This window comes from Oratosquilla oratoria, chromosome 1 (genome assembly GCF_046742065.1).
Source record: "Oratosquilla oratoria isolate Oo_2021 chromosome 1, ASM4674206v1, whole genome shotgun sequence".
NCBI classification, from domain to species: Eukaryota; Metazoa; Arthropoda; class Malacostraca; order Stomatopoda; family Squillidae; genus Oratosquilla; species Oratosquilla oratoria.
The window spans coordinates 32,708,859-32,733,933 of record NC_134777.1 but is presented as its reverse complement, the minus strand read 5'-3'; the positions used below and the strand labels follow the sequence as shown (position 1 = coordinate 32,733,933).

Sequence of the window (25,075 nt, the reverse complement as noted above, 5' to 3'; positions counted from 1 at the left end):
GGAACTAATGCAACAAGCATGCAGTGGGTCCTGGGAATCAAACTCATGACTACCTGCTCATGAGTTTGTCATGGAATAGTATATGAATTTCATACATACATACATATACCAAAGGCTTTTTTCCCCCTTACACAGGGGGAAACCAGAAAGAAAAAGGCATAGAAACCACTCCCACCCATTCCATCCTATACATATTCCACTCCCCTCCACCCTCCTCCCTCCCTCTCATCTTAGCACCTCCTGGATGACAGGTCATCCCTGTATCCTGTCCACTGCCCAGCGTGAGAGGCAGTGTCGCAAGACACAGCACATTCACAGCAAGGCCACTTCATTAATTTGGCAACCCCCCCCTTACCACAAAAATTTGATCTACACAACCCCTACCTGTCCTAAAACCACACTGTTCCTCACCAATTTCTCCCTCTGTTCCTCTCCTGATCCTCTCAATCAAGATCCTCCCATAAGCCTTCCCAACTACACTCAACAAGCTGATCCCTCTGAAACTACTACACTCACACTTGTCCCCCTTTCCCTTATAAAAAGGAACTTTATAGGCACTCCTCCAGTCCTCCAGCACTCTACCCTCTCTTAAACAAACATTAAATAACTTCACCAGCTAGTCCACCATAACTGTACCTCCTTTCTTCAGACATTCCGCATGGCATCCATCCAACCCAGGTGCCTTACCTGCTCTCATCATCTTAACAGCTGCTTTCACTTTATCTTTCCCTATTTCTCCTCCATTTTCCTCACTCATCACTCTCATTTTCTTAGCACTTCCTACTGCAACTACCTTTCTCTCCCTATCCTCCTTCACATTTAGCAACTCCCTAAAATACTCTGCCCACCTTCCTCTCACTGCTTTCTCTTCCATTATCATCTCTCCATCTGCACCTTTTACCTTTTCTTCTCTACTTTATTCACCTCCTCTTCCTCTTTTAATTTCTTTCCAAAACATCTTTTTATTACTTTCACAATTTTCTGTCATACTCTTACCCCATTTCACATCTGCTCTCCTCTTTGCTTCCTTTATCTTATGCTTAACTTCCCTTCTCTTTACTTTGTACCTCTCATATGATTCCCTTGTCCTAATTTGTAGCAAACCTATAAAAGCCTGCTTCTTCTCTTCTACACCATTCTTTGCTTCCTCATACCACCACTCACTATCCTTCCTTCTATTTCCTCCCACCCTCCTTGTTCCACACACCATCTTTGCACACCTTATGATTCCCTCCTTGAACCATCCCCATTCCTCCTCCACTCCTAGTTCTACTCTATCCTTCACTCCCTCCCACTACTCTCTCAGCTTCTTCTTATACTCCTTGCCAAGTACTGAAAATGGGCAAAAGCAGCAGAAGACCATCCTTAAACTATTCCTTGGGAAGTGAACCCATTACAAAAGCAAAACAGGAGAAAGGTTTGGGAGTGTTGATTAAAGACAACTTATCACCTGACAAACACATCATGTCATTGACATAGCCAAGAAACATTAGTGGTGCAAGCAGTGAATTAGTGTTTTTGCTCAAGCTCAATGGTGCAGTGATAGTATTTGCAACCACTACTCCTATGGTCTGAGTTCAAATCCTGCCCAGGGCTGAAATAATTTCAGTATAGCTGCACTGGAAGCTGTTATTCCAACTCTTGTGGGTGTGGAGTTAGGGGTGTGTGTGTAAGGTCACATCATTACTCATAGATTAGTCATATATAAGCTCTGAACTCTCATCCAGGAGGGTAATAGCTGTCAGTCAAGAGTCCAACACATGATCCAAGACCATGGTGAATCACATTACTATACCCAGCTGGTTAAATGCAAACTATCATAAACATGTTCCTTTCCTTTACAGTTTGGGAACTATTGTACTTAGCCCTCCAGTATTGCCTCTTTTCACACACCAGAAAGTCAGATTATCAATAAGATCATCATTTAGAGATAGCTTGAAATCATAACAAAGAGAACATACAAAAGTAAAGTAAGTACTTACCTGCCAACAAGCCTAAACCATGGAAACCGGTCATAGAATGGATCCCCGCCTGTCAGGTTCTCAATGTTGTAGTCAGGAGATGTTGGTGATAATTCTGCTTCATTATGGTACATTTCTCTCATCAACTCAAGCCGTTGTCTGCAGGTAAGATATCAAACCAAAATATGAGTAAGTATGACAATAGGCATTTTGTTATTTGTCAATCTGAATATTCTATTATGAACCAAAGGATTTGTGAAATATTATGATATGACATATTCTCATATATTACAATGAAAGTAAAGAACCCTCTAAACATACCACTATAAAACAAAAATATTGCAAAAGCCTCATACAAAGTAACAAGCAACTTATATCACCTCCAAATATGAATTGGCTTCACCCAAATTTGTACTGCAAAAGCAAGTTTTGAAAACCAAATTAAGAAAGAACTGTGGGAAGATGAACAGGAAAAATAAATCATAGATCAACACATACTAGAAAAAAAGTATAAAAGGATCATGGCATGTGGCTCAAGTTCCAGGTGAACTGATCATATGTCAAAGATGTATCTAGTCAAATATATAATTCTTTCTCTCTGTCAGTCTAAATGTGTGTATCTACTTAAGTTTTATTTACTGTGACTGTAATGTAAAAAAAAATATATATATAAATAAATAATGTTTGTGAGGTTCTATCACTTTGTTTCCATCAAACTTATTCCTAGATTTGAGTGGATTTGCATTGGACTATTTCTCCTTATAGACAAATTTGGTTTGGAATTGATTCATGTTTTTATTGGACTATTTCCTCTTTTAATACATTGCACAATTTGACATGTTGGTATATAAAGCTGTTTCTTGATAGCCAACAGGCACCTTGTCTTTTTAACTTTTTTCCATGACCTAATGCTGCTTTCTCTTCCTAACCAAAAGGATCTCCTCTGTCAAAATTGTCCACTCCTTTCAGTTATTTGAACATAACAAGCATGCTACCTCTCTTTCTTCTTCTAATGAAAGTGGTTCAAGTTATTCCTAAACTTTCCTTATACAGTCTGTATCGTGACTGTGGACCATCTTGATTAATGTTCTTTGTATTCACTCAATCTTACTTGTATCCTATTTGTGTAGGGACTTTACCACTAGTGCATAATCTCAGCTAGGGCAGATTAGGCTCCCTATGAGCTTTTCATTATCTCTCTGGAAGATATCAGACTCAAAGAGGCAGACCGATATAGACCTGGATAAAAAATATGAGACACTTTGACCTTATACATTCTGATAGGCCAGTTGTCCAGACTTACCACTGACCACCAGTTATTCTTCCTACAACCCCCAAGTCTAATGGTCCCCATAATTAAAATATTAAAAAAAAAAAATGAGACATATGATCTTTCATTTCCAAATCAAAATTAGTAGTCTGACAAGATGTCCATTTTCTCTATATACCTTTCACAATTATCTCTCAAAATTTAGCTATCATGTTAGCTGGTGACACTAGTTCAATTCTGGGATTATTTCTTACTTCCTCCATTTTAGATTGGCAATGTAATAACCCTCTTCCAATCATGTGCCACAACCCTTTATTCTAATGAATGTATAATCAATCTATAAATTTTGTCTACTAATTATTTTCTACATTTCTAAAATATCCAGTTGGCCAATCAGGCCCATCTTTTTTTTTTTAATTTTGTCTTTGGTACTTTATATTTTTCCTTTGCTTCCACATCTGTATCCATTAACCCAACATTCTTATTATCTCCTTTTTTCTACAAAGTCATTCTCAATGAAAACTGACTACAAACTTTTTATCATTCTTCCAACATGTGCTGAATCATATTCATGGACCTCTTCTTTTATCAGCTCAGTGATTCCTTCCCTGTGTCTCAGCTTACCACTGACAAATACAGCATATAAAACAATTTAGGTTTGTGTTTCTATTAATTTTTTTTAGATTTCTCCCTCTCTTTAAAATCTAATGTATTATCATAAGCCCTTCTGTATTCTTCATTTACTCTACTGTTTCTTCCCTTTCTCCAGTTTTCTTCCATGCCACATTATTTTATCAATTTATTAATCTATTTATCTTTTCTATTTTGCTTCCTTGAACTTTCTACTGAATCATATAATTCATTTTTCCTTTCACTACTCTTGCTGATTTTTTCCACACTAGAGTTATTCAGGATTAGAAAGATTTCTTATTCTATTTCTCTAGTTTTCATGAATTCCCTCTAATCTACCTCTTCATAGAATTTGCTCAAACCTGTACAATTTGTTTTCCCAAAATTGTATTTGGTGGGATTTGTTTTTATTTTGTATTTGGTGGGCTGTGCTTGTGTGATGTGATGGGTGGGTTAGAGGGATCTTGAGAAGAACTGTGTATCTATCACTTTCATGTGCTGCTGTGTAAGAAGAATTCTGGTTTCTGAATGTAGTTGTTCTATTGGCGTTATTTTAGTATTGTTCTTCAGGTTTTATTTTTTCATGTTAGTAGACTTTGTTTTCTTAGCTGTTGAATACCATAATATGGATGCATAGTTAAATGTAGTTTTTATGAATTATTTATATGCTGGCGAGTGTTTCTTTCTGCTGTCTAAATACTCTGCCTGCAAATCTTAAGTAAATTCAGTTTCTTACCTACATTTACTGTGAGGTATTTTAAGGGTACTTGATTTATTTACTTTATTTATCTAATGATAATATACAAGACTAAAGTTATGCTCATGTGGGTTCCAGTTATATAGCTTCACTTATCAAACTGAATTAACTTTATTGATGTTGTCCACATGGATTATTTCTTCTTATTCCACAAATAATGCATTTATAAGTAAAACTATATTTCTTTATATCATTGAAACATCCTCTTCATTTTGTTTCCCACAACTTCATATTTTGTCATCTCATAGTAACAGATCCACTCTATCCAGTTTTCCCTAACATCCATGAAACCTTTTCATTTTATTTATTCATTTTTTTTTTGCTATGACTTAATATTCTGTCATCTCATACTAACAGATCCCCTCTGTCCATTTTTTCCATGATATAATTCTAAACATAGCAATCATATCATATAATTCACTTATCCCACTCATTGGACAATTCCAGTTTATCTGAGCTTCCCTCATACATATTGCCAGCCAGGTTAGTGATTACTTTAGCTCCTGCTCTTTATATTCTATTTTTCTTGTATCTTTTTGTGTGGAGACCACACAACTACTATGTATTCAAAACTGGGGCACATAGGACTTTAATTCTTTTTTTATTGTACCTTTGTCAATATAGTGAGATTCCAATCTTTATGTAAAAATCTTATATGTTTCTCCCATTATTCCCATGAAAAATTTGGGGCAATGGATTGATTGATGTGTTTTATGACAACAAAACATTTGCAAGGACTCCAAGATCCCTTTCTTCCTTTGTTTTGTTTTATTTCCCATTATAGCTAGCCGAACTACTTACGAGAGTGGTCAAAGTGACAGCAGTTTGAATCCTGCTATGAGTGAGTTGGATCATGGGCATGATTCATTAAATTCCATACTACAAAGTCCTCTGTAAGGAGCACCATCCTGGCCTCCTGATGGGGGAGTTTCACAATGTTAAACCAATTCATCATAATTCCATGCCATTCCTTTCTTACTTTTGCCCATTTATAAAATTTTGCATCGTTTTGCATTAAATGGTACAGGGGGTCCTCAAGTTAATAACGATGGAGTTCTGTTCCAATGACACATCATAAACTGATTTTTGGCATAGGTCAGAGCCAACTTAAATAAGCACCTTCCATAGTGATTGCCTTCCTTTTCTTCAATGCACTGCCATCAGAGTGCCTTACACTTGAAAGCAATAATGAAGACCAAAGTTCCCAAAAAAGCAACACAACCAAGAGAGCAAATGATAAGTAGTAATTGAAAATCGCACACAACCCTTGGTCTATCATTACATGACGACATATTCCTCCACTGCACTCATCTACTAGTTCTTTGTATTATCAAAAAAGATAATAATCATAATGAAAAAATAGCAGAGGGAGAAACACTGCCAGTGTCATAATCATGAAATGACAGAAGTAGAGTCCCTCATAAACTGTTCACCCTCATAAGGTGATGGTAAAAAAAAACAGGAGGCATGAAGCTAAGGTTCAACCATATATATATATATATATATATATATATATATATATATATATATATATATATATATATATATATATATATATATATATATATATATGGAGAGACATAAGCCACCTGGACATAAGCCCCCTGGACATAAACCCCTACCTGAAATCACCAAATGTGGACATAAGCCCCCCAGTATATACATGGTACATTTATTTATCTATTTAATATCTAATTATTTATGTATTTTCTCTGACCTCTGAGAGAAAAAGGCAGTGCAAAAAATCAAATTGCAATTACAAATGAATGGCTTCTTTTAATCTGCTTTTGTCATACAAATTGAGGTGTCCCAAATTGCAATTGATAATCACTTACAGTACATGACTTCAATTTTTCACATCCTACATTGGGGAAACATCACACAATCAGTGAACCCCCCTACTCATCCCCTACCTCTCTTCCTCTCTCCATCTGTTCCTCTTATTTAAACTCAGTCATGTGTATTACAACTATGTACTTGAAAAAGCTACAACAAGCAAAACGTTGTACCAATAAAGGCTCCGTCCTTACATGGTGTTTATTTCGAGACTCGTATCTTCATGATATTGCAAAACAATCATGGAAACCATAAGAAATGCAAAGGGCGACCTAAAATTTTGTCATGAAGGTTTTATGTACACAAAGAAGAACGAGAAAAAGAACGGAATCAGATAGGAATGTTCCCAGTGAAGAGCCATGTCATGTAAAGGCTCAGTCACAAATGATCCAGAAATTGAAACTGTTCTCTCATCTACAGAACATAGTCATCTGTCAGACAAAAACAAAGTCAAGGCCGCAAAGTTACAAAATGACATAAAGAAGAGTGCAAAATCAATCCATGTCAAGCCATGTCAAATTTTGGCAGATGCTCCTGAAAGAGGTCCATTAAAGGTAAGAATTTTGTTGAACATATTGAAATGATTCATTGTGATTATTTCTATTATTACTGTTATTTTAATTTGCATGTATTTCATATATTTTCAGGTTTGTACTGAGCTGGGCACATCTACCTACAGAGCCAGCATCACTCAAAGACCTGGTCTTTGATGGTGTGTGGGTAATGACAGGCAATTCAAATCCAGAACCGTTATTGAACCATGACAGTGGTCGCAAATGAGACAGCAGAGTGGAAGTGTTTGCCACAGAGGACACACTTCATTTACTCGCGTGCTCCTCTGCATGGCACATGGATAGCACATTCGAAAGTGCTCCAAAACTCTTCAAACAGCCTACATTATCTCCACTCTGCTAGGTTCATCTGCAGTCACATGTGCCTATGCATTCCTGTCTAGAAAATCACACAAACTGTACACTGAAATGCTTAACGCAGTGGTGGATAAATCTTTGGAACTCTGGTTCAATCCCGACCCAGCTACAATCATCATGGACTTTGAGGATTCCATGAGACAGGCTGTGTTCAGTGTGCTTGAGCAAAATGTTATTGTCAGGGGGTGCTTCTACCATCTCATGCAAAGCACATGGCACAGGATCCAGACCCTTGGATTAATCACCTCGTACAAAGACAATGACACTATTAGACACTTTTGTGGAATGATCGATGCTTTGGCATTCCTGCCTCTTGAACATGTCCACAAAGGCATAGCCTACCTCAAAGAGCAAGTCCCTGAAGAACTAACTGATCTCTTGGACTATTTCGATACTACTTATATCTCCAGCAGCTTTTGCGCTATCTGCCAACCAACAGTACCTGATGGTGCACTTCCACCACTGTGAATGCACAGATGTCCCCCTCTCTTTCCACCTGAGCAATGGATCGTCCACAATGCAACAGCCAATGGGGGAGAGTAGAACAAACAACTTTTGCAAGGACTGGAACAATTCCTTTAAGGGAGTGTTGAATCGCTTCATAGAGTAGGTGAAAATAAATTTTTAAATATGTATTTAATGTACTTAGGTATAATTACACCTTTCATTAGTGTATAATTCCACAGGGTATTGTGTTCCTCCCATTTATATATAAGGCATAGTGAAGAGTTAGTGAAGATATAGTGAGCTCTAGTGAAGCTCTAATTACTTAATGAAAAATCCTTCCACATCATTCAGCTTGGTATGAAATGAAAGCTTAGAGTCTGAGAAACAAAAATTATTGAATACATTTTATCAAACTAATACCTCTGATTTTTTTTTTTATAAATTTGTTTCTCTCAATAATTAAAAAATGCTGCAAAATTCAGGTTTCGTAAATAAAAGAATAAAAAAAATAAAATCTTTTAATTTTTACTGTAGAAAATAAAGAACATGATGTTTTCTTCCAAATGAAACGAAAAACAACAATGACAAATATCCATAAAGAACAACTGAAAGAACAAAAACAAACTTTACAGGATGGGGGATTTAAGTTTTTGGGACCATTTTTCGTGACCATTTGTTTGATGGTTATGATGTATAGCAAATCTCCAATTTCCTCTTCTTTGCTGATGAGGTGTGAGGTGAGGGTGAGTGGTGTGGCATGGGTGGAGGAAGTGTAAGGTTGGTGTGGGTAGTAGATGCTTGCAGAGTGCTGAGTGCAGCCGTGCTGCTTTTCTCTTTCTTTTTCCTTCTTGTTTCTATTTCAGGCACTCACGGGCCCTCTCTATATTCTGCCACTTCACTCTCTTGTTTATTGTTCATTTTTCTATGATTACAGCAACAATACAGGGTGAGGAATCAAAACTGTTGCATACAGTGAGAGTGCCAGGAGCAATGTCACCTTACTTTGACCTTTTCAAGAGTACTGATGCCCTGTCCACTGTCTTTGTAGGTTATGCTGGTGGGAGGAATTGCCAAATATCTCCATAAATACAATTCTGTAGCAAAATAACAGAATGGAAGGACGTGGTCAGCGGTGTACCTCAGGGATCTGTGTTGGGTCCGCTACTGTTTGTTTTATATATTAATGACTTGCCAGATTCTGTAATCAACAGCGCATTATTCTTGTATGCAGACGACACTAAAGTATTCAGGAGGATTCATGAAAGCCAGGACTGTGAGAAATTGCAAGAAGATCTCATGAGGATGAGAAGCTGGTCAGAGAAGTGGCTGATGAGATTTCATCCCAAGAAGTGCTGTGTGATGAGAATCGGGAAATCAAATGTGGACAAAAGGAAATATTCTATGGAAGAAGAATTGACAGGAATCAAAGTAGAGAAGGATCTGGGAGTTGTAATTGATGACGAGCTGAAGTTCACAGCACACTTGGCTAAGAAAATCAATAAGGCAAATAGACTAGTTGGGCTAATAAGAAGAACTTTCGTAACATTGAACGAGACCATATTCAAGTCATTATACACTGCACTAGTCCGACCACATTTGGAATACGCTAATCAGGTATGGTGTCCATACAAGAAAAAGGACATTGAGGCTGTGGAAGCAGTTCAAAGAAGAGCAACAAAGTTGGTCCCTAGCCTGAAGGATTTGCCTTACCCTGAACGATTGAGGAAATTAGACCTTCCTACACTATCATACCGTAGATCAAGAGGGGACATGATAGAAACCTTTAAAATTGTGAACAATTTATATGATAGTGAAGTGAGCAGGGGATTATTTATTGAACTTGCCGGTTCAGAGACTCGAGGACACACCAAGAGGATCTACAAGCAGCGCCCAAGATTGGACATCAGGAAATTCACTTTCTGCAGTCATGTTGTGAACAACTGGAATAGTCTTCCTGATAATGTTGTGAATGCAAATTCAGTTGTGAGTTTTGAAAAGAGATTGGATAGTGTATGGAAACATCAAGATCAAATATTTGATTACACAGCTCAAATAAATAACAAACACCTAGATCACAGTGACCACTAGACCCCAGATGACCTAAGTATTAGTCATTTAGAGCCGGAGTCACAGGCTCAATAGCCTCTTCCGGGACCCTTCTATGTCTATGTCTATAAAGAATGTATTTTTATGCAATGGGGTTGCCATAGGTTGCCAATATTTTATCTATTTTATGCTGTATAAAAAAATAGAAACGAAACAGAGTCATATAACTTTGTATGAGTGTTGCCACCATCATAGAGATTCTTTTGAAATATTTACCTAAAATTCGCTCATGTACCAAAATTTTTCAATGCTCCCTTCAGGAGCTAGTTGGTCACAGTAACCCAGGTATTTGGACAGTTGTGAGCAACATCCAAAAAGATGCTGCTTTTGTTGCAACCTTCCTGTACCAGGACTCTCATGGTGAGCCCCCAGCCAAACACATCAAACATTGCACACAGCAACTACAGAAGCGCCTACAGAACCTGTGTATGCAGTTCGATCAAGGCACAAAAACTCTCCCAGAATTCTTGAAAGGCATCTCGCACAACATAAGGCTAAACTGATTGTAACTACTCGCTTCAATGTAGTTAAATATATGTTTTTTTTTTAATTTTATATACATGTATACATCAGTTGAACTGTTGAATAAACTTGCATTTCATGAATACTTCTGTTTTTTCTTTAATGTTAACTAGATGCTGATGAGAGGCAAGGGATTTGCAATTTTGAATTGGATTTTGTTTCTTAGTCTCAACATAAATATTCTGGCGGGCTTATGTCCACCTCTGGTGATTTCAGGTAGGGGCTTATGTCCAGGTGGTTTATGTCTGGGGGGATTATGTCCTCGGGGGCTTATGTCCTACATCATATATATATATATATATATATATATATATATATATATATATATATATCTCGGGGGCTTATGTCACACATAATATATATATATATATATATATATATATATATATATATATACACACACACACACACATACCATCCACCACATTAGTCCACCCCTAGGCTAGATCCCTCAACTCCTTAACAAACCACATACTGGCAGGTGATTTGAATGCGATCACCCAATTCGATATATAATATAAACAGTGGACAAAGTGGACACAAAATACTAGTATGACTCTTCTACTATGTAAACATGCTAAATTCCAGCAACCACACCTCCTCAACAAAACAAACAATTTACCCTGTGTACAGGTAGTGTAATCAGTAAGCACACCTCCCCAGCAAGTGAAAGGTTCCTGATTTGATCCCTGTGTGGTGCCAGCATTTCAGTGCTGCCTCCTACATCAACATGGCATAGTAAGATCTTGTGTGCACACACCCAGAAAAGGCCCCTGATGGGTGGTAGGTCTTATGGGAGAGATGTATGGATGGTCACTGGAGGCAATCATAGTGTAATCAGTAAGCACACCTACCCAGCAAGTAGAAGGTCCCAAGTTTGATCCCTGGTTGATCCTAGCTTTTCAGTGACATTTCCTACCTCAACACCCTGACATAACAATGTGCTCACCCTCCCTCTGAACACAAACATGAAAAAACATACATGACTTCCCTTCAGACTACTTCCCAGTAAAGATCAACATAGAACTGTAAGGAAGAATATAACCTATATGCAAGTGAACATTCATAAACTACAAAAATGCAAATTGGCAAGAAAACAAAGATGAAATAGAAAAAAAAAAAATTAGAGAACTCTGAAATACATAGTTCCTATCCATAGACAGAGCAGTAAATGAAAAATTTGTAGCCATTCTGATGGCCAGTAAAAGATACATTCCAAGAGACTACAGAAAAAAGATACATTCCAAGAGACTACAGAAAAAATACAACTCCAAATGCACACTGGAAATAGCAACCTTGAAAAAAAGAAAGATAAACTAAAAAGGAAATACAATCTAGCAGAACAAGAAAAAAATTACAAAACCAACAAAGAGATTACTAAACTAATAACCCATAAGAATAAATAAAACTGAGAAAGATAAATACAACTGATGGAAAAATTTTAAGTACTAAAAAATCATCAAAAAATCTCGAATCCCATCCCCATGCATCAAGCAATTGGGGCAACCCACGGAAAGATACCATCACTAAAACAATAATACAATATCCTCAACAAACTTTTCTCATTAGAAAATAATAAATTTATAACTCCTGTAAAGAGAAATACAAAAAATTAAACTAGACATAAATGTCAACCACCTTCCTTCAAAAAATATATGGAAGGGGCAATAAAGAAAGTAAAACACTCTCATGCTGAAGGCCCAGATAAGATCTCAAACATCTATGTTAAATACCTTGGCCTAAAAGCAATAACTGTAATTGATACTTTATACCCCTTGTGGCTGTACTACAGAATTCCAACAATCTCAAAAAAGGAAATATGAAATACCCATATCAGATAAAACCAAACCCCCCGAAAATAATGGCAACACAACCCCTACCTGTCCTAAAACCACACTATTCCTCACCAATCACTCCCTCTGTTCCTCTCCTAATCCTCTCAATCAAGACCCTCCCATAACCCTTTCCAACTACAGACGCTCCTCAACTAACGTTTTAGTTACGTTCCGAACGGCTGAACGTAACGTGAAAATGAACGTAAGTTGTTACTGTATGTTCCAGTAATGCATGACCGTTCATACTGTACTATACATCCATAAATTCTATTACTGTATCTTATAAAACACCACTAAATCATTACTTATAAACATAACATTGTAAAATAATAACATTAATTTCAAATAAATTAAATTCAAGCAACATAAAGTGAGATGGTGGAGGAGAAGGAGGAGGAGAAGGAGGAGGAGGAGGAGGAGGAGGAGGAGGAGGCGGCAAGGCATGTTCAGTCTGTTGTTTGTGCCATGTAAACAATGCGTAAGTATTGTTTGAAAGTCTCGTACTACAGAGCGCGCTAAACTAAAAAATTCACTAAAAAAAAAGAATTACAAATTTTTTTTTACAGTCAGTTCAAACGTAAAATCGAAAAACGTAAAACGAATGAACGTAAGTAGAGGAGCATCTGTACACTAAAAAAACTGATCCCTCTGAAACTACTACACTCACACTTGTCCCCCTTCCCTTTGTAAAGTGGAACTATACAGGCACTCCTCCAGTCCTCTGGCACTCTACCTTCTCTTAAACAAACATTAAATAACCTCACCAGCCAGTCCACCATAACTGTATCTCCTTTCTTCAGACATTCCATATGGCATCCATCCAACCCAGGTGCCTTACCTGCTCTCATCATCTTAACAGCTGCTTTCACTTCATCTTTCCCTATTTCTCCTCCATTTTCCTCACTCATCACTCTCATTTTCTTAGCGCTTCCCACTGCAACTACCTTTCACTCCCTATCCTCCTTCACATTTAGCAACTCCCTAAAATACTCTGCCCACCTTCCTCTCACTGCCTTCTCTTCTATTATCATCTCTCCATCTGCACCTTTTACCTTTTCTTCTCTACTTGATTCGCCTCCTCTTCCTCTCTTAATTTCTTTCCAAAACATCTTTTTATTACTTTCAAAATTTTCTGTCATATTCTTACTCCATTTCACATCTGCTCTCCTCTTTGCTTCCTTTATCTTATGCTTAACTTCCCTTCTCTTTACTTTATACCTCTCATACAATTCCCTTGTCCTAATTTGTAGCCAATCTATGAATGCCTGTTTCTTCTCTTCTACACCCTTCTTTGCTTCCTCATCCCACCACTCAATACCCTTCCTTCTATTTCCTCCTGCCCTCCTTGTTCCACACACCATCTTTGCACACCTTATGACTCCCTCCTTGAACCATCCCCATTCCTCCTCCACTCCTAGTTCTACTCTATCCTTCACTCCCTCCCACTCCTCTCTCAGCTTCTTATACTCATTCTCCTTTTCTTTCTCATTTAAGCAGTTCACTCTAAGTACCTCCCTACCCTCTGCCCTTTTCCTCTTTCTCCACCTATTCTCCACTCTCAATTTACCTTCCACCAGAAAATGATCTGATATTCCCCCACTCTCTCCCCTTAGAATATGTACATCCTTAACTCTTCCTACCATGCTCCTGGTCACCACTATATAGTCCATTAATGCTCTATCTACCACCATTCCATTCACCACCCTCTCCCATGTGTACTTATGCTTGACTTTCTTCCTAAACACTGTATTTGTTATCATCAACTCTCTTTCAAAACACATCTCCACCATCAACTCTCCACTACGATTTTTACCTGGAACTCCATACTTCCCAATCACTCCTTCTATTGGTTCATTTCCTACCCTAGCATTAAGGTCTCCCAATACTACATTGACCTTTACATATATATATATATATATATATATATATATATATATATATATATATATATATATATATATATATATATACACATATATTTTCATCTTAACCATATTAACTTTTTCCATTTTAATTCCTTGCAAACACAATCGAGACTAATAAACAGCTCAATGGAAGCACATTCGGACACTGATACGCTCTTGGGCTAGGACTTCAACCTAGCCAATACATAAAAAACTTGTAAAAGCTTGTACTAAAACTAGCTGAGAATTAAACTTGGATTAAGACTCCAGTCTTTCCTCTTTCCAACCACTTCAAACATAAGTATGTACAGGTTAATAAGCCTTTATTCAGAATGAAACCAGATTTTTTTTCAGATTTCAGAATGATTATATTTCCATCTATAAAATAGAGCAGCATGATATATGTTTCCTTCTGTGCTGATGAATCAATGTCACTAAAAGATGATCAAGTGCATGGATACTCTAAAGTATGTACAATATTCTAATTCATCATAAAATGTGTGATAGCTCCCTTCTCTATTTGTTTATAAGATACATTCAAAACAAGAAGTCTAAAATTATACATTGTAATTGGTGTCATAATGTATTTGTGATCAGGAAGTCACAACAAAATATTTCTCTGATATCAAACACTTCAGTATGTCATCTACCATCATTTGTCTATTATAAGGATTAGTCTCCTAAAGGTGTCTTGTACAGTAATACTTACCTGTATGCCCATTAGATATATACACTGATAGTGATACAAAAATAACAAACCAGAGGAGAAGAGGAGATGAGGCAACAATGAGAATGCTTTCAAGAACAGAGATTTTACCATTGTTGTGAACTGCTTCAAGCCAAGTGTATGTATAGTACAGGGAAGAAGCCATAATATGGGGTCATCAATCAATCAACTCACTGCACCAGGTTCTCTTGGAGGAAACCAACAGCTCCCGAGTAATTTTCAACAGCCAATGGATTGGGCCATAAGTCACACAAGGAAGACATAATACATTGTTGTCTGGATATGGCTACAGTAGGGGAATGTAGGATTAGGTGTTCATTGTCTTTTGTGTGGTAACTATATGGGGCAACTTTCTACTGTGGCCAGATCTATTATCCATTGGTATTACTTTCAATCTAAATGGTGACTTGATGGTAGCCATTCTAGTGTGTTTCTTGTCATGGGAGATACCTCTTTGTAGGGCTGATGTCTAAAGTTTGGTGAAGTAAGGAGTTTGTTGATTGGTCTTGAAATGCTTGTTTTGTAATCTGAATATGTATTTTTGTATGGTTGTGTTGCACAGTACAAGTGGTATATTGCTGTAAATATTTGAATCATATGCTGCTAGTGTGTATTTTTTGTTGCATTCAGTTGCTTGTGTCAGGTTATGTAATGGATGGGTAGGATTGAAGGCTCTTGCCTATCATTTTCATGTGCTATATTATAGGGATGATTTTGGTTTCTGCAAGTAGATGTTCTACTGAGGTGATTATGGTGCATCCTGTTATTATTCTTATTGCTTTGTTTATATACTTTGTAGGGTGTCTATTTTTGTTTTCTTTACTGTAGGGGACCATGCCAGGGAGGCAGTCAAGGGTGATTTTTATGAACAGTTTGTACACTGATTAGGGTTTCTTTCTAGTGACCTGACACTGATTTTCAATGTTGTCCTTCATATGTATTTACCTAGTTGTATTTTCAATGTTGTCCTTCATATGTATTTACCTAGTTGTATTCTATCTAGTTGTATCTTACGGGAAGGGGGAGCTAAGCTCATGGTGTCCCGTCTTTGTATCTCTCCATATCCAGTTTGCTCTTCTCTCCATATCCAGTTTGCTTTTAAATTCTTGTATTGTTTTTGTACACACTGTTTTTCATCTAATGTGTTCCATACATCTACCACTCTGTGGGGAAAGCTGTTCTTTTTCTGGTCCCTTCTATAACTGTCCTTTTTAAGCTTCTTTCCATGTCCTCTTGTGTTTCTCTTATCCCAATGTAGTAAGTCTTCTCTGTCAAGGACTTCCATGCCTTTCATAATTCTGTAGATGGTCAACAAGTCACCTCTCTCCTCTGTTCCAGAGTTGGCAACTCCAATTTTAACAATCTTTCTTCATATGAGAGTTTTGATAGTTCTGGGACCATCCTTGTAGCTGCTCTCTGGATTCTCTCAATCTTCCTTATATTCTTTTTAGTACTGGATGACCACAGTGTTAATGTGTACTCCAATTTAGGGCTTATCAATGTGACTAGTATTTTCTTGACCATTTCTTCATCCAAGTAGGTAAAAGCCACTTTTATTGCTCTTAGTAAGTTATAGGTTTTGCTGACAATTTTGTTTATATGCTTGTTTGGGGACATATCTTTTGTGATGATCACTCCCAGGTCTTTTTCAGATTCCACTTTTTTTTTTACTTCTTTTTCACTTATTCTATACCTTCCTGATATCCTTTTTTACTTTTTCCAAACTCCATTATGCTATATTTTTTAGTGTTGAATTCCACTTCCCACTTCTGACTCCATTCCCAAACCCTATTTAGATCTCTCTGTAATAATTCACAATCCATTTCAGTACTCACTTTTTTTTTTAACAGTTTTGCATCATCTGCAAAGAAGCTCATGTAACATTCCACTCCCTCATCCATGTCATTCACATAAATGGCAAACATTATTGGAGCCAGCACTGATCCTTGTGGGACTCCACTAATTACCTCTTCCCAAGTAGAAGTCTTATCTCTGAGCACCACTCTCATTTTTCTTCCATGCAAAAAGTCCTCCATCCACTTCAGTAGTTTACCTTGTATCCCTCCTATGGTTTCCAGCTTTCTAAATAATTTTTTGTGACGGACTTTATCAAAAAGTTTATGTAAATCTAGGAAAGCACAATCAGCCCATCCATCCCTTTCCCATATTATATCTAGTAATCTTGAGTAAAAGCAGATCAAATTTGTGGTGCATGATCTTCCCTGTCTAAATCCGAATTAGCTCAGATTCAGTATATTATTCTCCTCCAGATGTTTTATCTATCTCTTTATAACTTTTTTGCAGATTTTAGCTACTGTACGTGTCAGGGAAACTGGTCTGTAACTTGTTGGGTCTTCTTTATTTCTTCCTTTATAAATTGGTATGATATCAGCATTTTTCCTTCTTTAAGTGAGGAACATATTATATTGTATATTTTGTCTACTAGTTCTTCTTTACATTCTTTTGATATCCAATTTGCTATTCCATCTGGGCCATGTGATTTTCTGACATCAAGGTTTGTTATTTGATCCATTATTTCCTTCTGTGTTATTATTATTTCCTTCATGGGGGGCTGATTTCACTTTTCTCCCTTCAACCTGTTGCTGTATTTTTTCTTGAGTGAAAACTGACTTAAAATGTTTGCACATAACTTCTGCCATTTTGGTGTCTTCTGTGTATTCAGTATTCCCTTGACATAGTTTTACTATTTCCTGCTTGTTTTTTAGTTTCCCATTTACATATCTATAGAATAGTTTTAGTTGATCTTTACATTGATCTATTATGTCTTTTTCAGTTACTTTTTTCTTCCCTATGTATTTTTACGTATTTGTTCTTTTGGTTAACATATAATTGCCACTTTCTTGGTTTCCTCTCTTTTCTTCATCTCTTCCAAGCTTTGTCTCTTCTATCTTTCACTTCACTGCACCTTCTATTAAACTAGCACTTCATATACACCCTTTCCTGTTTTTGCTTTGATACATATTTCTCCATTCCTTTATAAATCTTCATCAGAATCATCCATTTTTCTTCCACATGTGTTTCCTGAAGGTCATGTAAGCATTAAAAGTGAGGCCTGAGACTTTAGGGCTTTTCTAATGGAAGCTGGCTACTCACTTTTACTGCTAGATTTCTTTGATTCATGGTTGCCTGGGGTGAGTAATAACACCAATGCTTTCTGAGGGGAGGTCTCTATTCTATTTTGTCTAAGTAATTGTTCTAGTATGTCAAAGTATGTTTTGTTTACTTAGCAACTATTTTGTAGTTGGTGTCCATAAGTGAAAGTTTTAAAGTTATGCTCCAGAGTTGGTGTAGGGGATCACTTTTGAGCAGATTAAATATTGCAGGTGAGATTATTGTTCCTTCAAAAACTCTACTGTACAATCCTTTTACTCTAGCTGGTTGGCAATTTTGAGTTACTCAGCACTCTCTTCTAACTAACAAGTTTGTTAGCCTTTTTCATCATTGTTGTGAATGTCAGTCTCAATGATCTTTTTTAATAGTATTGTCTGGGAACTTTACTGAATACCATATTTATAATCTATTGTCACAATAACTGTTCTTTCTGGTGGTATTTTTTTTATTAAATCCCTCTCATACTTATGACAAGTGTATTGATAGAGAGGGGCCCATCTGAAGATAAGTGTTCATGGTATAAAGAGCAAGTAGGATAAATCAAGTTGGAAAATGTAAATCCCCTGGAACCAAGGGGACACAGTTGAAAACAAGTGCACATCAACAAGCACTGTTTATACCATAATTTGATTCCATATGCAAATTCAAGAGTCTTTCTTGTGTTGAACAAAGAAATAGTAATTGTATTCAAGGAGTTGAAACAGATGAATGGTGGTGGGATATCCTCAACATGCAAAATATCAAGAATTTATCAAAGGAAGTCAGGTATTTACCTAATTTACCTAAATGTAGGAAAGGAGCAATGCTCATTGGGTCTCATCTCCTACTCTCCAATTTATCATACCTAGCCTCAAATTCATCTACAGTTTTAACATAATCTATATCCTTGATTTCCAATTATCATATTTAGATTTTAATTCACGTATTCTTTGGACTTGCACTATATCTCCTTCTAAGCTATTACCCATATTTATGCATTTATAGGGAAATTTGCATTTCTTCACATCCCTTAGACATGTAGGCTTCCTTAAGTTTGTTAGCCTTTTTCATCATTGTTGTGGATGTCAGTCTCAATGATCTTTTTTAATAGTAATGTCTGGGGACTTTATTGAATATCCTCTTAAAACCATCCTAGTATTTTTTCACCAACCCTATCTGCCAGCTCCTTTTCCATACCTACTCTCCTTCTCATATCTTCATCTCTCACTCTATTCATCCTCATAACCCCTACCATACTTCTCAAACACTTCATCTCGTACTTAAAATTTTCCTTTCTGCTTCTCCTATATTCCAAGTATACCTCATATAGTGCCATAGGCACAATCATCCCTCCACTCTCACTTGCCATCTCCAATCCCCTGCCCATCCCATCCATAAACATACTGAACAACCATGGTGCCATTACACAACCCTGATGCAGTCCCATCTTCACTTCATACCACTTGCTCTTACCATTTCCACCCCTAACACAAGCTCTATTACTCCCTACTCAACCAAACTTCCCTAGACCTGAGTCCTATGAAGAAATCCTTCCCATGACGAGCAAGAACCACATTAACATGACTGCATTCATGCCATCATCCAGCTTGGAAGTAATACCACAGTAACAAACTTCCCAAGATGCAATACTATGCAGAGTATAGTGAAAACCTAATCCTATATTTTCCTACTCTACCCTTACCCAGGCAACACCACAATATATCTTGCTTGAGTGACTTGTGAACTAATCCAGCAGTTACTACCAATCACCTGGGGGTCATAGGTCTCATGCAAGAGAAATTTAGAGCAACAGATTGCCTGATTGATCAAATATAATAATTAAGTACAATTAGGTGAATAAAATACAACCATTTTCTTTGTGTGACCTGAATGACTTACCTTTATGGGTTAAAAAGAGCAAGACAAAAAATGACCCATACATCTTATCATAAGAGTAATTCCAGGACAGATATGTTCTCAAATAAACAAGGGGCACTATAGCTTTCAAGAGTTTCATGGCAGATATTAATTGAGCCAAGAAAAGCAAAGATATAAGATACTACTAGACTGTACCACTTTTATATATTACAACTAATTTTAATTTCTCTAATTTACAAGTTATAATGCAAAGGATCCTTAGCCTATGTAGTGGGGTGTTTCACTGCAATTTACTTTCCCAGTTTCTTCATTAAAAAAGAATTAAGAAATTTGCTAATTGGATTTTCTAATTAGCAGTAGCTCTGCAAAGTTAGAACTGCAATATCATAATATTTTTCACCATTTTCTACTAAACTAAGTTAAATACCCAACAAAAAAGTTATACGAACTTGCTGGAGAAAATGGACATTGGCCCATCATAACATGCAATGTCTTAATTCCTGTACAGCTACTCATAGCACAATCCAAACTGCTTAGTTAACTTCTGCTAAAAATGTACATACATACATACATATACCAAGGCTTTTTCCCCCTTACCAGGGAGGTAGCTAAAAATGTGCTTGAGAGTAATGCATATATATTTACTTATTTTCCAATCTAGAGAAGTTACAAATTGAATAATTTTTAACTTATCCCTAAATATGTCTCCAAAATAGTCAGCAATATCATCAATGCATTTCTTCCATTTTATGGTCCGATATTTTTTCTTGGTTTTTCAACTGTTACCTCCACTGATGCCTTTGTTGGAACTCAAGAATCCAAAATGATAGGCCCTTACTACTGTTGTGTGTTGACTTTCTAGCAGGATTTAAATTTCCATCTAACTTCTAGTCTTTAGACACCAGCACCCTAATTTGCACCACCACACTCCCCATCTTTGGATTTTAGTGCTAGAATTACCTATGTCAATGTTACAGAAGCAACTCATGTCTTTTTCACATTTGTCTCCCTATTTTTCTATACAAATATTTGCCCCTAGCACAACCTAATAGCAATTACATTATTTTGAAAAAACTTGATGGTGTTTATTACCCTAACCCAGTGGCCAGTTATGGTTGGAAAATTCTCAAGTAATTTATGGATCAAATCTGCAAGATAACAGAATAGGGAGGTACTATCTGTCACAGTGCTTTATATAGTAAACAAGATATAGAAAAGAAAAAGAGGAAAAAAAGGGGGGAAATGCAAAAATCAACCTGCATCTAAAACAATCATAATACTGAATGAGAGGTAGGGCATAGAATGCAGAATAATCAGTAGTATATGACTGAGCCTAGGGAGAACTGTGCTGAGCAGAAATCTACTGAACACAAGAAGTGTGTCACTAATAATGTTCATGATAATGAATTGTATAAATGGTACATCAAATTGTGACTTTTATTAGTAATTGTGTTACTTATAAAATATTATACCCCAAAAGATACGTTTTTACCGTGTAGAAAAAATTCTACGCTAAAGTTTCAGCTTTCTTTTAGCGATAATAATAAAAAAAAATAATTTTTATATCTTACTGAATATGTTAGGGCATGGGGGCCTTATATACATTCAAGAATAAAAAAAACTAGAACCAACATTTTGTCAAAGTTTGACAAGTATATCTTGCTATGAAAGTCTGCACATGCCCGAGAAAAATGTATGCCCCAGTATGGCAACACTCCCATTCTACACGGCAGTGTAGAAAACGCGGCAACCCTGGCCGCCACCACTGTCCCGCGTGCATACCTTCCGATATTTACAGTGTACGTAATAAAAAATACAGTACAGTACACTGTATATACAGTACATTTACATGCCTGTATTACAGTTATTATTACAGAATTATTAGTATTATAGCATTATTATTACAGTATTGTTATTATTACAGTGTTAGAGTATTATTCTTATGTGTTTCTATACCATATCATACATTACCTATACGTATACCGCTATGAAAATCTATGGGTGTTAGGACGATATTTTCGATGACCGGACGTTTGGCATGACCGGACCACCCTTCCCCCCAATTAGTCCGGGCTTTCGAGGTTCGACTGTATATATATATTCTCCTATCCGAGAGTTGATACCTTGACATGGTGGATACGCTTGAGAATCTTGATGATTACAAAAGCTATATCAATAGAGAGGAAATATCTGCAGGGTCATCCATGTCAAACAGGTTTTGTAAGAAAGATCAGACAAAGAGAAATTTGCACACACTGTCGCAGGACCCACTGATAACTGGCATGTCCCTAATGGCAACAGGGAAATTCCTCATAGATATATGGGGTATTGTCATAATGACGGCATGGACCATCGTGCACCCTGTAGATATACAGGGCTTCACCGAACATAATGAATAAGGTGACACCAGAGAAATATCTCACCAAAAATTAGTTGGCAGAGAGGTGAGATTACTGCCAAAAAAGTCCTTCATAGCAACCATGAACAGTAAAAACAAAACAAAACCGGGCATTCCTGTTGGATTTTCATCTCCCAAAGGTCCAACTGCATTGCCTTATGTACCTACAGGCAGTGTGCCACCAAATGTGAGTAAGCACTGTCCAAGCAGATCTGCCTTGGACATTAAACAGCATGAAGAAAATGAAGATCTATACTTACACCGTAAGAACTCTGTCAGAAGACCACAGGCTGAAGATTCTAATGGAAGAACTAGACAACATCAAGTGGGACATTGCAGGACTGGGCAAAGTCCGAAAAACAGAAGAAAAATCTGATACAATTACAAAATGGTCACCACCTGTTCTACTATAGAGGCAAAGACAAAGAAAGTTCTAGTGTAGTAGGATTCTTGATAAACCAAGAAGTTGCTGGTAACGTAGTCAAGTTCAGTAGTTTATCAGACAGGGTAGCTTGGATTGTGATTAGGCTATGTAAAAGGTACCCTGTAAAAATAGTTCAGGTTTATGCACCAACTTCACAGAGTTCAGATGATGAAATTTAATCCTTCTATGATGATTTAAGTCAGGTAATGGATCAAGAAAAAAGTAAGTACACGTTGGTAATAGGCAACTTCAATGCTAAATTGGAATGAAGATGGGAGACGAGTCGTGCACTGGGAAGTTTGGAGTAGGCAAAAGAAATGACAGAGGTGAGATGTTAGTCAATTTTGCAGAGAACTACAACATGAGGATAATGAATACTTTCTTCCAAAAGCACGTAGGTTGTAAATGGTCATGGAGAAGTCCAAATGGAACAACAAAGAATGAAGTAGACTTCATAGTAGGAGATGAGAGCAAGAGCATTAGCAATGTTACGGTCATAAATAAAGTCAACATAGGTAGTGACCATAGAATGGTAGGTTGCACAGCTAAATTAAATTTCAGAGCAGAAAGAAATAAACTAGTTTCAATAAAGAAAATCAGCCTAGCAAAGGTTAAGGATAATAATAAGAAATTTCAGTTAGAAATTAAAAATAGATTCGAAGCTCTACAACCTAACAAGGACACAGTCAAAGATATGAATTTGAATTTAGTGAATATCATTAGGGAATTGGCAGAGAAAGTAGGAAGTACAAAAAGCATTAGAGAAAACAAATATTCCAAAGCTACAAATGACCTAATTAAAAGGAAGACAAGGCAGATTAAAAGCAGGAGAGATGAAATAGAGAGAGTGGAACTAAACAAGCTTATCAACAAAAGGCAGAGATCAGAGAAAAGAAAGAAAAACATGGATGAAATAGAGGAAACTATTCAGAAAGGTAAAAGTATTAAAGGGACTGAGCACAGACATGCTTTAGGAAGACAGCAAATGATATGTTTGGAAGATAGAAATGGAGAAATCATTAACTGCTGAGACAGAATGGTAGAGAGTAGCAGAATTTTACCAAGAGCTTTACTGATCCAAGACCATAGTTGATTCAGTAAATTCATCTGTAGACATTAGTAGTGTACCAGAGATTACAAAGGAAGAAGTAGAATTTGCTCTAAAAAATATGAAACAAGGAAAAGCACCTGGGGAAGATGGTATATCGAAAGATCTCTTCAAAGATGCAGGGAAAAAAGTTCATGTTAAGTTAGCTCAGTTGTATACCCAGTGCTTACATCAAGAAAGCGTTCCTGATGTGTGGTGCAATGCTATAGTGATTTTGCTTCATAAAAAAGGAGACTAGAAGGACCTTAGTTACTATCGACCAATTAGCTTACTATCAAATGTATATAAAGTATTCTCCAAGATCCTTACAATGTAAATAGACTAGGTCAAGTTTTAGATGGAAACCAACCTAGAGAACAAGAAGGTTTTAGGAGCCAATACTCAACTCTAAACCATTTGCAGGCGATTAACCAACTAATCGATTACAAGAAGGCCTTTGACTCGGTAGAACAAATAGCAATACTAAACTCGCTATGCAATCAGGGTACAAACAGACCATAAGGGTTTTAGAAAAGATTTATGTGAAAAGTACTGCTATAATTTGACTACATAAAGATTCAGAAAAGATCAAGATCAAAAAAGGAGTATGGCAAGGCGATACCATTCCACCCAAATTATTTACAGCTTGCTTGGAAGATATTTTCAGAAGGTTTAGTTGGGAAGAGAAAGGTTTGAAGATTAATGGTGAATATTTGAACCACCTAAGATTTGCAGATGACATTTTTCTTATTTCAGAAAGTGCAGAAGACTTGCAAGATATGCTGAGTGATCTGAACAAGGAAAGTCTCAAAGTAGGTTTAAACATTAATAAGACCAAAACCAAAATAATGTTCAACACAAAAGTTCAAAGTAAAGAGATTGTAATTGATCATCAGTCTTGAAAAAGGTGAGGCATATAATTATTTAGGCCAGGTGGTGAAAGTGACAAAAGATCATGATAATGAAATAAAAAGACGTATTACAACTGGTTGGAAAATATTTGGTAAGTACTGTATAATAAAATCCTGAGAGGCTCTCTACCTTTATGTTTGAAATGCATTCTGCCAGCAATAATCTACAGATATGAGACTTAGAAACTGATGAAGGCAATGGAAACAAAGCTAAGGATGACACAGAGGAGAATGGAGAGATCAATGATGGGAATAACGCTGAGAGACCAAAAGAGAGCAAGTTGGCTGAGAGCAGACTAGAGTGAAAGATATTGTGGAGGCAGTGAAAGAGAGGAAGTGGAA

General features: G+C 36.7%; 1 protein-coding gene across 16 annotated transcripts in view; it reads right to left on the bottom strand.

Moving 5' to 3' along the window:
• The window catches only part of unc-104 (kinesin family member unc-104), a 400,417-nt gene that overhangs the window by 71,148 nt on the left and 304,194 nt on the right, over positions 1 to 25,075 (bottom strand). For all 16 annotated transcript variants that reach the window (XM_076197529.1, XM_076197534.1, XM_076197523.1 and 13 more), the window contains one exon: positions 1,983 to 2,120. In XM_076197529.1, the coding sequence (XP_076053644.1) occupies positions 1,983 to 2,120 (138 nt within the window). The remainder of the gene's footprint in view (positions 1 to 1,982; positions 2,121 to 25,075) is intronic.